This window comes from Acinonyx jubatus, chromosome E1 (genome assembly GCF_027475565.1).
Source record: "Acinonyx jubatus isolate Ajub_Pintada_27869175 chromosome E1, VMU_Ajub_asm_v1.0, whole genome shotgun sequence".
Taxonomy (NCBI): domain Eukaryota; kingdom Metazoa; phylum Chordata; class Mammalia; order Carnivora; family Felidae; genus Acinonyx; species Acinonyx jubatus.
Genome location: NC_069397.1, coordinates 56,939,723 through 56,954,603, shown reverse-complemented (window position 1 = coordinate 56,954,603; position 14,881 = coordinate 56,939,723). Strand labels below are relative to the sequence as shown.

Genomic DNA, 14,881 nt, shown 5'->3' with positions numbered 1-14,881 from the left:
GGACACGGAGACACCAGGGGCTCGCCTCTCCGGGTCCTGGGCCGACCCTCCCGCCAGGCCGCCCTGCCGGGGCCCCCAGGGGCTTGTGCTCCGAAAGCACGTATTTAAAAAGAGCTGCTCCTTCTCCTTCTTCAGACCTAAAGCTCTATGTAGCTGCGAGCGACATTAAAGAGAAAACAACAAATGTTGGCAATTAAGAAAAGATTGAAACGGTTTCTTTCCGGCTGCCCTGTGCTGCACCGCCCCCCGCAATGGGACCCTCTCTATGAGAACCAGGCAGGCGCCCTTCCCCCCCCCGCACTGGTGCCCTGTGCCCCCCCCCCGCCCCCGCCCAGTGGGACCATCTCTACGATCCGTTCAAGAACCAGGCAGGCACCCTTCCCCGGCTTCCCAGGCCCAGCTGGAATCACACCCTTGGTCAGAGCTCAGGATTCTGGAGCAGTGGTGATGCCCCCTGTCTCTTTCCTTCTCTCTCTGTCTCTTCCCTTCTCTGTCTTTTCCCTTTTCTCTCCATCTCTGTCTCTGTGCCCTCACCAAAGGCCGAAAGGCTACAGTGAGCTGGATGCCCCTGGCCTCCGGACCCTGTCCGGCCCCGGGAAGGCCTCAGGAGACCTGATCCCCATCGAGGGCAGAGACTCCCCCCATTCCTCTGCCCGGGGCCCCCTGATGCCCGGGGCCTCCTCACCAGTTCCCATGGTTTCTGAGGGTCGCCAACGCTCCCCGTCCTTGTTCGAGTCTGCCTCTCAGGGGCAGGCCGAGGGACGACTGGGACCCCCCTCCTCACACCGGGGCCCACCTGAGGCTGAGGTGGGCAGTGACCGACGGCCTGGGAACCTCCCGCTCCGGCCTGAAATGAGAATTGGGAGGGGTGGTAGCCACAGTCCCTCCCCCCTTTTGCCAACGCACCTGCGGGGCCTGCCACCAAAGAGGCCGTGCTCGGGAGGTGTGCGCCCCAGTGCCCTGCCACTGCTCCAGGGCAAGGCTTCAGTGATTCGGGCAGATCACCCAGCTGGTGGGTGGCCGGCGAGCGGGAAGATGCCCTCTTCCCCCTGCGAGTTCCTGTCGCCAGCAGGAATCACACATTAGGCTTCGAGAGTAGCGAGTGCAGGAAGGGACGAGGAGGGGAAGACCCGCGTCTGCCACCGTCACTGGGCACAGGGTCTCCTCCCAAGGGACCCCACACGCCCCATCCCAGGAGAGGACTGCAGGCCTAGCCCGGCATTGCCCTCTAGGCAGACCCCTTCCACACCTGTTCTCACCCAGCACAGCGGGTCCTGGTGGCACCCCGAGTCACAGAGCCAATCATAGATTGGGTGCCACCAGCATGGGCTCCCCATCAGCAGGGGAAGCAGACAGGGAGCAACCAGGGGTGATGCCCGTGTCACGGGGGCAGGAGACGGGTGCTGGGGACAGAGGGGCACTGACAGGCACCCAGCAAGGGACCGAAGGGGCCCTGGCCCGGCCTGTGACGGCAGGAAGGAAGGGGTAGTGTAGTGCTGATGCCCGAGGTGGCCAGCAGGTCCTGGTGCCCAGGACACCAGAGGGTGATGACCGTGACGGCGGAGGCAGAGCACAGAGGCTGCTGGTGCTGCCTCCGTCGCAGGTGAGGGACGGAGCGTCGTGCTTGGCGACCCTGGGATCTGCCCGCTTGTCAGATCTGAGCAGATGTGAGATTGGTCTGTGGGTTGGCCCGAAAGATAAGTCCGTGGGGCACCGAACGCCTCTCGAAACAGGGCACCGCCGGGGGCGTCTGTGGGTCGGCGGCAAACACGGGATAGATGGTGATGTCAGAGAGGCAGGCCCGGCACACGCCCGGCCCCCTGTTGTCCCGCAGGGGCAGGGGTGCCCGGCTGGTCAGCGCTCGCTCCCCTTCCCAGGTACTTCTACTCCCGAAGGTTGGACGTCTCCCTGACGTCGGTGAAGTGCTTCCACAAGCTCGCCTCCGCCTACGGGGCCTGGCGGCTGCAGAGTTTCTGCGCGAGCCTCTTTGCCATCCTCCTCCCCGAGGACGCCTCCTTCCAGACACCCCTGGACCTCTATGCCTATGCACTGGCCACCCGGGACCCCATGCTGGAGGAGCTCTGCGTGCGGTTCCTGGCCTGGAACTTCGAGGCCCTGACGCAGGCCGAGGCCTGGCCGAGCGTCCCCACGGCCCTGCTGCGAGTCCTGCTCTCCAGGAGCGACCTGGCCGTGCGCAGCGAGCTGGCCCTGCTGATGGCCGTGGACGCGTGGAGCCGGGAGAAGCAGCCCTCCCACGGGGAGGTGGAAGGCCTTCTGGACGAGATCCGGTTCCCCATGATGCTGCCCGAGACCCTGTTCGAGCTGCAGTTTAACCTGTCCCTGTACCCGGGTCACGAGGCACTCTTCCAGAAGAAGACTCTGCAGGCGCTGGAGTTCCACACTGTGCCCTTCCGGCTGCTGGCCCAGTACAGAGGCCTGAACCTCAGCGACGACGCCTACCAGCCCCGGCTGTATACCTCGCCCACCTGGAGTGCCAACATCTCGGGCGATTCCCAGGCCTCGTCCGGCTACCCGTACGTTCCAAACTGGTCCTTCCAGACCCCACAGCACCCCAGCTTCCTGTTCCAGAACAAGCTCGTCTCCTGGTCGCTCCTGTACCTTCCCACCGTCCAGAGCTGCTGGAACTACCAGTTCTCGTGCACCGCGGACGAGGTCCCCCTCCTGGGCCTCTCCAAGTCCACCTACTCAGATCCCACCATCGGCTACCAAAGCCAGGCTCTGATGCTCTGCGAGGGGCGCTTCGTGGCCGACGTCACCGACTTCCTGGGACAGAAGGCCCCGATCCCCGACGCCCTGGGCACCAACAGCTCCAGGAGCGCCTCCCTCTTCCCCTGCCCGGAAGGGTCCTTCACCAGCTTCCAAGCGGTCATCCGCCCCTTCTACCTGACCAACTCCTCCGACGTGAACTAGGCGCAAGCGAGCGCCGAGAGGCCAGGCGCCTCCCAGTCCGCCCCAGGCTTGCCGTTGCTGGCCGCCTCCTGTCTGCAGCCACCCGTCACACCGGCCACCAGAGGGCCCTCGCGCTTTCACTGATGTCTCTGAGCTTAGAGAAAGTACTGGAAGGTTTCAACTAACGTTCACCACCCTGCACAGAAGTCCCAGTTCCACCCCCACCGCCCGGCTGGTTTCCAGGTCGAGAAGCAGCAGGACCTGGGAGGGGCAGCGGCTGGACTTTCCACCCGGCCTTTCCCTTTCCCGGTCGGGTCCTGTGCCGTCCCTCGTCCGAGATCATTAAAATTGCACTGATTGCCCAGTTCCCGCGTTGGTGCCCAGAGTCACGCGTCCATTCTGCGCTCGGACGTTGGGTGTGCTGGGTCCTGGGGCTCAGAATGAGCAGACACAGCCCCTGTCCTCGTGAAGCTGCGACCCGCGCGGTGGGGTGGGCGGGGCAAGTAGACACCCCCGGCGTCATCGCAGTGGGGATGGCAGGTGATGGAAAGCAGAGGGTGCGCAGGGCGGCGGGCTGTGGAGAAACGAGAGCCCGGGGCATATGGAAAATGGGGCGGGGGGCGGTGAGCCCCAGGGAGAAGGAGCGGCGCCCCGCGACCCCGTGCCTCCGCGACCCCTCGCGCATGCGCACAGGGATGCGGCCGCGGATTCTCCTCGCAGCCGGGCTCCTGGGAATTGGAAACCACCGTCATGCACGTCAGCGAGGGGCCAGAGCCCCGATAAAGGACCCCCACGACGGGGTGGGCGGGACAGAAGGACGTGCTGGAACGACCCTGGGCCACCCACGCAGTCTAAGTGAGGGCAGGGGACTGAGCCTGGGGTCCCATGGGGACTTACCCTGGGTTCGGGGTGCTCAACCCTTCCCCCCCCCCCCCCCCCCCCCGCCAAGAGCGGGGCAGGAACTCTGAACTGTCCCTGCTGCTGTGTGATATGCGCTCCAGGCCAGGGTCCCCGGAAACACGCGGTTGGCCGAGCCCAGGCCGCGTGCTCGCAGATCTTGGCCAGGGTCTGAACGGCAGCATCTGGGCTGCTCCGGCCTCGGGAAGGGGAGGCGCCCACGGGAGGGAGGATCAGACGCGGGACAGGCCGGAAGGCAGCAGGCCCGACGCACCCTGCGCCCCCGCCCCCGCAGAGACGGAGAGCCTCCCGCCCGGCCCAGGCACAGCTTCGCCTTCCCGAGGGGTCCCCAGCTCCAGGCCCGCGGTCTTGGCCACGTCGGTGGCCGTGCCTGGACGTTTTACAAACGTTAGTGTTTCGTTTCTACCGCGCGCTGACTAGCACCAGCCCCTGTGTCGGGCTCAAACGCAGGTAGAGGTCGACGGGAAGGAAAGGTCGGTGGAAGTAAGCACTGAGTCCCAGAGGTGGCCCCGGGGACCACCAGCTTCCACAGCGGTGTTCTTCTCTGGCTCTGGGAGAACCACCTGCCGGCCTCGAGCTCCGCGTGCACCGAGGACCGGAGGGCGGTTATCGGCTTGTGTGGCAGCCCGTGATCGGATTCGTAAGGAATCTGGAAGCAGGGTGCTTCCGGCAGAACTGGCTGGCATGCCTCCAGGCCCGGGTTCTTCCGTCTCCCGCCCCTGCCGTCCCCGAGCCCTTCCACACTCGAGAGTCACGGGGCTGCCCGCATTAGACCCCTGGGCCTCGGCACCTGCGTGCACTGGGGCCAGGCACCACGCCATTCGGTTAGCCCAGGCTTGGTAGGACAAAGGCCAGTATGACGGGTGGGGAGGGCCAGTGCAAATCTAGAATAAATGTTGGATCCCTTGGCTGGAAGATTCCCTCCAAGCACAAGTGCCCCCGGGGAGACGGCGGTTCTGCCTCGGCACCGCAAGACGCCAGGGGAGGGCTCGGGAGCAAACGTCAGATCGCATCGGCCTGGGTGACTAGGCCAAGGTCACCATGCACAGCCACCCTCCCTGCCACCAAGGCCACCCGGAGAGCCAGAAGAGCAGGCCACTGTGGCCGGGGAGGGGCAGTGACTCCCCCCGAGCAGCCTGCCTGACCCCCATGGCATGAGGGCCTGTTTGGCCAGAGACTCTCTTTGGTCAGGCTCTCTGATCAAACCCTGCCTCCTCTGCAGACAAGGTGGCCCAGACCCTCTTCCCTAATGGGGAGTGAGGTGTTGCTCAACCTTCTGCCCTGAGGGAGGGCGACAGTGCCACAGCAGGCCTCTCCCGCCTGGTGTTAGCCAACCGTGCATCCTGAAACCAGGCTCGCGTCTTCCCCAAGAGGCTGCAGGTGGCCGAGGGAGGGGCGACCGATGCGCAGAATACGGCAGCCCACAGATACGAGCCACCCACGACTCCAGGGATTGGTCGAGCCACTCCTTGGGGACCCACTCCACCTGCTGCTGGGGGCTCAGATCCTGTCGAGCTCAGGGAGGGCTGCTCAGGACCCGTGCTCAGGTGCTGGGGCCCAAAGCTGGTTGTGGCGTAGAAGGAGAGAGGTTCCCTGCTGAGGACGGCATCGACTTGACTGCAAACGCCCAGATACCTCCCGGATGGTCCTCCCACCAGGCCTCGTGGGCACCGCCCCCCCCCTCCCCTGCCAGTGTGCCTTGGTGAATCCCAAGCACCGCTGGGGAGGCAGCTCATAAAGGAATCCGTTCTGGTCCCGAGCCTCTCACGGACAGCTGGCCACATCCTTCTCCTTGCAGTCGGAAACCCCCACCAACTGGCACCTCCTTCCTCAGTGCATTTCCCCGGGGCGTTCAGGCAAGAGGGCTGTCCGCGTCTGTCTAGATGAGGGGCCACAGATTAACTGCACGTCGTGCACATTTCAGGGTCCTGGATCCTGGGTTCCTTTCTCTGCATCGTAGCGAGGGCTTCGTGGGTCACCAGGAAGCCCAGATGTCCCATCAGGCAGGTGAGACAGCACTACTGTCAGCAGCTCAAGCAACGAAGGCAGGTCTCTGATGGTTGTGCCTGTACTGGATATTTTTAGCTTCCGCTTCATATATTGAAAACCCAAAAATAGCGATGACTTAGATGGGATACTTTCTTTTTCTCTCACCTGGGAGAGATGAGGCAATCATTCTGGAGGTGGGAGCCTCCTTTTCTCAGCACTATCTTAGGCTGTGACTGCCATCTTTGAGGTTACGTCATGGTCCGCAGTGGCTGCTGGGATTCCGGCCATCATGTCTGCCTTTCAGGAGGAAGCAGGAAGGAGGTAGCAGAAAAGGACAAAAGACTTTCTTCCGGCTGTCTGTCCCCTGAGACTGGGTGCATCTTTAAATTTTGCACATAATTTAGCTTGCTTGGTTCATCCTTGCTTCAGTCCCATTGAAAACAGCTGCCCCTTGAGCCTACAATCCTTGAATATCTTTGGTTCTTCATAGTATTTTGTGGGCAGCAACAGGGTCCCCGACATTTTGCCTCCAGTGGATATTTCATTCCAGGCGACCCACAGGCCAGTAACTGAAATCAGCTGGTTTCTACACTGCCAGCCGTCTATCCCTGTATGCCAGTGGAATTTTGAGAAACGGTGTTACTGCTTTACGACATATACGTATAAGGATACAGATCTACATCGATGCGTATATATATACATGCACACATGTATAAAGTATAGAGCTCAGTTACTCTTTATATTACGTGTATACAACAAATGCCGACCCCTCAGATCTGGATTCTAACACCTCCCTCGGCCCCAGAAGACGCCCTCATGCCTCTTTCCAATTAGTACCACACCCCCGCCCCCATAACCACCGTTCTGACTCTCATCAACACAGACTAGTCTTTCCTGTTCTTGAACTTCACATAAATGGAATCATGCTGTGTGTACCCTTCAGCGTTGGCCTTCTTGGACTCAATATTTTGTCTGCGGGTTTCCGCAGAAAGGCAGAGTTCCATTAGAGGAATTTGCCCCAGTTTTCCAACCTGTTCTACAGCTCCTGGGTATCAGGGCTGTTTCCAGCGTTTTGGTATTTTAAAAGAAATATTTACTTATTTTGAAAGAGAGAGGAGGGGGCAAAGAGAGAGAGAGAGAGAGGGAGAGAGAATCCCAAGCAGGCTCCGGGCTGTCAGTGTGGAGCCCAACATGGGGCTTGATCCCATGAACCGTGAGATCATGACCTGAGCAGAAATCAAGAGTCGGATGCTTAACGGACTGAGCCACCCAGGCGCCTCTGCCGTTTTGAATAAAGCCTCCGTGAACATTCTTGCGTGTGTCCTTTGGAGGACACGTGGGCTCATTGTCCCGGGGGTGCACCTAGGAGTGCAGTTGATGGGGCGTGCGTTTCGCTTTAGTGGACACTGTGCAGTCCTTTTTCTCAGTGACCGTGCCAGTGTCACCCCTGCCCCCGCGTGAGAGCTCAGCTGCCCCGCATCGTCCCCAGCACCACGCACTGTCAGCCTTAACTGCAGTCATGCTGGGGGGGGGAGGTCCAGTGGGAGTTTCTCCGCTTTCAGCCCACCGTTCTCCAAGGACCGCTCGCCTGAAATCCACTTCCAGCACCAGCGTCTACACCAGCCGCTGCTCTCGGTTGCAAACAACAGAACCGAGTCTGGCGACTCTACGCGGAAGAGGGTTTAAGGAAGGAATCAGGAAGCTCGCGGACCAGATGGAAAGGCTGGAGAACCAGGCTTGGGAGCTGGGCAGCAATTGGGGAAGTTAGTGTTTCAGGGAACTTGCCCACTAACAAACCGCTCCAAAACTCAGCCTCTTACTCCCGCCATTCCTGCGCGCATGGCCCTAGGGGGCGTAATTTGGGCTGGATTCTCGGGAATGGCTGGTCTTTGCTCCCGCAGGGTTGGCTGGGCTCCTCGGGTCCCGACCTCACCTGGGTGGGACAGCTGGGAGCGTGGGGCTCGTCTGTCCCTCTGTCCTGGTGGATGCTAACACAGCCTCGGTCACCTGGTGGCAGAGTTCCCCGATGCGAGGCCACCGTAGACCCAAGGGTGCGGGGAAAACAGCATCTACCTCCTGCCGGGAGGAGCTGCCATTTGAAGTTCGCAGCCAGCAAGCTGAGAGGATGGCTGGGCCCAGGTAGCGAGGCTGGAATTTAGAAACCGCCGACGCCCCGCCGGGGACACGCTCTCTGCCTCATGGGCCCCTGGGGTTCCGGATGCCGCCGCTCCTCTTCTGTCCCCTCAGCAAGCTTTCTGAACCACCCCTGCCTCACTCAGCCACCTGCTGCAGACCTGAGGTCCCGAGAGGCCACCCGAGAGCAGACCTGGCCTTTCCAGCCCGCACAGTGGCAGGTGTCCCGAACGCAGGAAGGAGCTTCAGATGCCCCGAGAAATCGGGGACACGTTACGGCCCTGGAGAGGGGAACGTTCCTGGCTGTCTACCGAGTCTCTATGTCCCCCCCCCCCCCCAACTCCGGGCCCTCTCCCAAGGACCCAGCTGTTCCTTCTGGGACTGCCCCTCCCCCACCAGGTAGCAGCAGTGGGCGATCCCAGGGAGGGGCCCACAGGACCCCCACCCGTCTGTGCAGCTTCTGGTTTGGGGTGCAGTTGGTTGACGGGGAGGAGCACGTGACCCCTGTTCGAGCTTCTGTTGGGGGAGGGGAGTCGCGGGCGACCCTTTGACCCTGAGAACGCTTGTGGACCCCCCACCCCCCCGCCCAATGAAAAGTTTTTATTGTCTGCTTTTTCCATTTCGTTTTTATTTTTTAATGAGGAAATAGGACGCAAGGAAAGGTTTTCCAAAGCCGTCCCCTTGCTGCTCAGGCCCTCACACCTCAAGCTCTGGCCACAGCCTGGCGCAGACGCGCTCACAACGCCCCGAAATGTCACAACCCGCGGTGGGTTCCTTGCGCACCCCGCCCCCCCGCCCCGCGTGGCCCCAGGCGAAGGTGGCGGGCCCGGGGCCTCCATGAGGGCTGGACAGAAAAGGTTTGATGTGGCAGCAGCTGATCCCTCTGAAAGAATGTCGCTGGGGGGCTGCCAGAGCCCAGCGCCAAGCATGTGGTCGTTGCAAAACGGCCGGGAAAGAACACAGAGCCCTGCTCCCGGCTCCCCTCCCGCACCCGCGCTGCCCGGCCCGGCCGGCCCTCCCCATCCGCCGGATGCCCGCGTCGGGGAGGGGGCGCCTTCCCTTCTCGGGGCCAGGGTGCAGGGACGGTGGCCTCCCCCAGCCCCAGCCCCCCTCCCAGGGCCAGGAGTGAGCGGATGCCTGGCAAGTGTTGGGGGGGGGGGGGATGAGAGACAGGGAGGAGAGGGCGCCAGGGCCAGAGGCACCACGGGCTGTGACCTATGGGGGGGGGGCGGTGGAGAGGAGTGGGGTCCTGGGGACAGTCCAGAGCGGCCCGGAGGGTCTAGGGGGGCCCAGGTCAGCAACCAGAGGGGCTTCGGGGCCTCTGGGTGAGCGCCCACTGGAGTTGCCCAGGCAGGGACAGCCAGCACCAGCACCTGGACCCCCACGCGCCCCTGAGCCAGCCTTCAAGCCTGCTGGAGTCGGCGGGGGGCGGGGGCGGGTGGCCTGTCCAGTGGGCTGCACCGTGTCCAGGCGGGAACCGGCCTGTGTTAGTTTCCGGGGCTTCCGGCTAGAGTCGCCCCCACCCCTGCACGGCTAGAGACAGCACAGGGGTACCTCTCCCAGTGCTGGAGGCCGAGGTCCGAAATCAAGGTGTGGGCTGGGCCGGTTCCTTCCCAGGGCTCCTCGGGCAGTCCGCTCCAGGCCCGTGGCCTTCTGCTTGCAGCCCTCGATCCCTGGCGTGAGGGCACATGGCTCCCGTCTCTGCAACCAAAGCTCAGCTCCCTGTGTCTCCCGCCTCCCTGCCCTTTCTCTCATAAGGACGCCAGCGCCTGGATTCAGGCCCACCCTCCGTCCAGGGCGAGCTCATCTCCAAGTCTTTAACTTAATTACATCTCCAAAGACCCTTTTTCCAAACACAGTCACACCCTTGGGTCTTGGGGGTCAGGACACGGACATATCTTTTGAGGGAACACCATCACCCCACTCCTTCCCTAATCCGAACCCTGCTGGTGCCCAGGAGAGGGGTCCTGGTCCCGAGGGGGACCTTCTGCCTTCCTGCCATGGCACCCTTGGGCGCCCGGAGCTGGATGGGAGCCGCCAGCCCGTTTTCTCGTGCTTGAAAATGGGAAGCTGTCTCCCCCCCTGCTGGCCGGGGACTGACGTTCAGACTCAGAACATCTCACCCTTCCTGGGGTCTGCTTTCTTTGACACACGGACTCTCCCACCTGACTTCAGCAGACCCCCGTGCCTGGTGACGCCACCTCTGCCCGTGCCAGGCCCGGGAAGCGACGGGGAAGCTGGCCCTTGGACACTGCTACAGACCCCGATCCATATGAGCTCCGGGATACTGGCGAGGGGGGTCAGGTGGATCATGGACCGCGACCTCTTTCAAAGATCCGAGGGCCGAGGCAGGGAAGCCACCGGGGCACAGGTTTTGGTGTAATGTGACAAGGCGCATTCTAACCATCAGAGTGAGACGGGGACGCAAAGCTGGCGCTTGTTGGGGATGGCCACGGGGCAGTCGGACGAGACCGGCCAGCGGGCCGCGCACCTGAGCCCCCGTCCTCAGCTGCAGAGCTGAGCGGACTGGGGCCCCTTATCCCCAGCCCCAGGCTCCTCTGTGCAGAGGGGACCCTGCCGGCTTCCCAACCCTTCCGCCTCCCTTCCATCTGTCATGTCCCCACCCTGAACCCAGAGCGACCTGCCTCTCCTTTCCGGAGCCTCCCCGCCACACAGCTCTGCCATCGTCCGGTGACAGTGCTGCCCGAGTGACAGTGCCACCGCAGGGAAGCGGGAGCAGACTTCCTAAGGTGCAAATCTGTTCTTGGAGCTGTAGCAAAATGATGCCCCACTTTTACCAGTGAGAGGACCCACTGGAAGTCTCCCAACCTGACGGACAGAGGCTTGGAGGCCCCGGACAAGTGGAGGAGAGCCACCAAGAGTGTCCCCAGTCGTGGTCCCTTCACAAGGAAAGATGCTTCTCTACCGCCAACACCCACCCCCACATCCTGCTCTGGTCGGTGGAACTTGTTTTCCCTCTTAGAGCGCACACGGACCAGAATGTTCTTCTGGAACATTCTTTCTCTTCCTCTTTACCGGGTAATTCCTACGCATCCTTCAGGTCTGAGGGCCTCTCAGATCTCAGGGGTCTGGCGGAAGGGGGCCTGAAGTTCTGCACCTCTAACCAGCTCCCTCAGACCACACTTTGGGGCCCAGCGCCTTAGACGCAGGACCTCTGGGCACGCTTCTCTGTCCTCCTCGCCGAGTCAGCTGCCCGGCCCTGTGCCCACGACACACGACATGTCCCCCTGCCACAATCCTTCCACAGGGCATGGCCATCCCCACCCGTGTCTCTGCGGCCACTAGACGGAATTCTTCTTTCCGAGGTCGGATCCCAGGGATGCCCAGCACAGAGCGGGAACACGGTCAGCCTTGACATCTTGGTCGGATGAAGGAACCAACCCATGCGTTCAAACACACGGTCCGTCAGACCTACGCCCCCCCTCCTCCAAGACCACATCTACACCCTGGGGGAGAAATCCACTTAGAACACGGACCTCGAGTCAAGTCCCAAGTAGAGGAAACAAAACGGCTGTGGAACATTGGGCCAGCTTAAGTCAACTTCCGATGGGATCATCTAGACCAGCGGTTTTCACCGCGGGGTCCCCCATCAGCAGCATCAGCGTGGCCTGGGAAACTTGTCAGCAATGCAAATTCTCGGGACTGCCCCAGCCCTTCCGAGTCAGGAGCCCTGGGGAAGCGCCTGGCCTGCGTTCCAGAGCCCCAGAGACGCCAGCTCCCGCAAATGCAAGAGCCCGGGTCTCCACCCCGTGACAGCTGCGGTGGCTGCAGGTGGGAACCCCCCGGGGGGGCTCTGAGCGTTCCTGAAACCCCTGCCCTCTGTGCCGCTGTCACCACCCCTCTGACACTGAAAGTTGTCACACTGAGGGTTGTGGAGGACCCTGCTTCCTGATACCTCCCGGAGGACTTTGTTTCTGACCCTTCTCCGGCCGTCAGATACCAGCTGCCTGGGGTCAGCGCGGACCCCACAGGCTAAGGGCTCCTTAGGAGCCCAGGAGACCACTCCCACCTCAGATGCCAATCGCGGATCCCCAGGGGGGTTCCCACCACCCCCTGCTCAGGCTTGATCGTTTGCTGGAAGGGCCCACAGAACTCAGGGAAACAACCCGGCCTGCCATTACCAGTTTATGCTCACGGATACCAGCCAGGCGCGGTGGCCGAGGGCAGCCCTTACAATTCCTTGTGTGCGGTGCCCTGAGCAGCCGTTCCCCATGAGACCAGCCTCCAGCCCTTTCCCGGGAGCCGCGTGCAAGAGGCTTTGTGCTTCAGTCACGGCAGCCCCGTGCGGGGATGGGGAGCGTTGCCTTGGCAACACGGAGACTTCGGGGGTGGCAATGGTGAGAAGGCCTGCGTTTGACCTTCTCGCCATCCCATCTCGCGGGGCTGGCGGCTTTCCCGACTCCCTGCTCTGCCACCAGGGCCAGGCCCAAGCCCTCGGCCGGGTGCGTTCCCCAAGGGAGGCCTTGGGCGCCCCCTCCCCACGCCCTCGTCTCAGAGGGCAGCCGCCTATGACATCGGCTTCACCAGGAGGCCCCGAGGAGTCCTGTGCCCATCTGGAAGCGGAGCCCCCGCCTGCACCAGGATAACCAGGGAGCCCCCACCCCCCGTGGCCACACCTTCTGCTCGCTCGGAGGCTGTAACCACACAAAAGCAAGGTGATCTCTGAGTTCTGGGCGGCGAGTCAGGTCTCCGTCTCGGCCGGGTGACCTCAGGCAGAAGGCTTCCCCTCTCGGGGCCCCGGCTTGGCGACCGTGACGTGCGCACTGACACGCCGCCTCTCTCCGGGGACTGTCGTCAGAACCACGTGAAAGGGTATCTGAAGGCTTCCGATGTCACGGTCCCTCTTATCACAATGGCGAGGGCATTGTCTCTGCACGCTCAGGCGGCTCTAACAGAGCCACCCGCAGACCGGGTGGCTCAGAAACGACAGGAACTCGCTCCCCTCAGCCTGGAGACTAGACATCCGAGATCAAGGTGCCAATAGATTTGGTGCCTGGTGGGAGCCACCTTCCTGGTTCGGAGATAGCCGTCTTGGTCTGCTGTGTCCTCACAGGGAGGAAGGGGTGAGGGAGGCCCAGGGGTCCCTTTTATAAGGTCACTAATCCCATCCCTAAGGCTCCGCCCTCCGACCTGAACACCTCCCAGAGGTGACACCCCCTAACACCATCACACTGGGGGTTAGTTTCCAGCGTGTGAATTTGTAGGGGGACACGAACATTACCAGATGCTTCCGGGAGCTCAGCTCTGTGCGAGGCCCTCCGGGAATCTTGACTCGGTTAGGGACCCAGGTCGGAGACCTCAGTGCCCTCCCGTCACGGGGCCCAGCCGCAAACTCCCCCACCCCCGCACTCTGGATCGCAGGCACGGTTGCACATTTGGGGTCCTGGCTTCGCAATGGTTCCAAGGCTGTGCATTGACGGGGGTTCGGGGAGGGGAGGCGGGCCGGCCCCAGCGGCCGGGGTGCATCTGGTCTGCCCTCCTCGGCGGCCCCGGCCTGGGGACGTGAGGAGGACTCACCCCTGACCACACATGGGTCGGGCCAGCTGCCCCCCCGGCCCCCCCACTGGGCCAGTCAGCTCCCTGAGACCTTGGTGGGGTCCCTCGGATCGAGGCTTGGGCAGCCTGCCCGGTCTCACGCGAGGTCCGTGGATTTCGGAAAATGCTTAAAAGCTTCAGCTCCTTTAAGAAGGCTTTACTCCAATTTGGCACGGTGGGGTGTTTCTGGGCTGTGGGCTGCCCAAACCCTGGGGCGCCTGTGTTTATTCACCCAGTCAGGGAGGAGGCCCGGCCGCAGGAGCTGGCTGTGCTGTCCTCCGAGAAGTGGGTGTCGGGGACGTGTCCTGGGTTTCCTGGGGGGGGGGGGGGAAGGGTGGGTGCGCACCCTCCGGCCCATGAGGAAAGGAGGCCAGTGCGGTGGGTCCCCTCCAACAGTCAGGGTGGCCCGGCCACCACGGCCCCAGGTGCCGGCCACCGGGGGAGTCATCATCGGCTGGCCCCGGCCGTCCCGACCCGGGCACCTGCTGCCCGCACAAGGTCAAGAGGGCGCCCCCAGAGGGCGTCCAGAGGGAGAGGGGTCCCCGAGGCCCACGAGGAGGAAAACTAGCTGGGCCCCTTTAAGACTCTGCGTCGCCAGAGGAGAGAGAATGCAGAGCTTTGGTAAACATCTGAGGCCTTGCGGTAACAACTACCAGCTGTGTGAGGGGGCGCTGGGGGGGCGGGGAGGCCGCCCCAGCTCTGCTGGAGGGTGGGATGGGCTGAGGTCAGTCTGGGTGGGGACGGAACAAGAGCGAATGTAGGGAGGACGGCGGGCCGGGACCCGGAGAGGCGTGCGTTCGAGGGCAGGAGCAGCGGCCCAGCCCCGAAGCTGCCGAACCGTCTGGGCCTAGAAGCTTCCACCGAGGCTCCCAGTCTTGTCCCACATCCTGCTGGGAGATCTCTAACCCTCCCCCGACTCCCCGCAGCAGCCGGGCAGTGAGGACAGCGGGAAAGGACGGTTTCAGCCCCGTGGGGGCCGTTTCTTCAAGACGCTCCGATAGTCGCGTCTTTGCCCGACAGGGGTGGTGTTTGGGATCTCGTTCTAGAGCGAGTAGTACCGAGCCCGGCACCTGTGAACTGCCCCTCGGCAACGCCCTTCCCCAGACCCATGGCCTTGGCCTTCACCTTCTCTTGCCTGGAAGCTTGGCTGCAGAGCCCTTCGTGTCGTGGCCACGGGCCACGCTGCAGAGCCCTTCGTGTCGTGGCCGTGGCCACGTGGCCCGTGGCCCGTGGAGCCACCGTGGTAGTGATTGTGTCTACAGCAGCCAGGGTGCTTTGGGATTATGAGAACGAATCCACTTCAGAAAGGCTTAGCCTCTGGAGAGGGTGTTTTGTGGGCATTAACGGGGACGTGCGGAAGCCGGTGGCATCGTGG

At 62.8% G+C, this 14,881-nt stretch overlaps 1 protein-coding gene across 4 annotated transcripts in view; it reads left to right on the top strand.

Moving 5' to 3' along the window:
- CANT1 (calcium activated nucleotidase 1) overlaps positions 1 to 3,274 on the top strand; it is a 30,518-nt gene extending 27,244 nt beyond the window's left edge. For all 4 annotated transcript variants that reach the window (XM_027052305.2, XM_027052306.2, XM_027052307.2 and 1 more), the window contains one exon: positions 1,878 to 3,274. In XM_027052305.2, coding sequence (XP_026908106.1) covers positions 1,878 to 2,931 — 1,054 coding nt within the window. In that variant the 3' untranslated portion in view covers positions 2,932 to 3,274. The remainder of the gene's footprint in view (positions 1 to 1,877) is intronic.
- Positions 3,275 to 14,881: the final 11,607 nt, after the last annotated feature.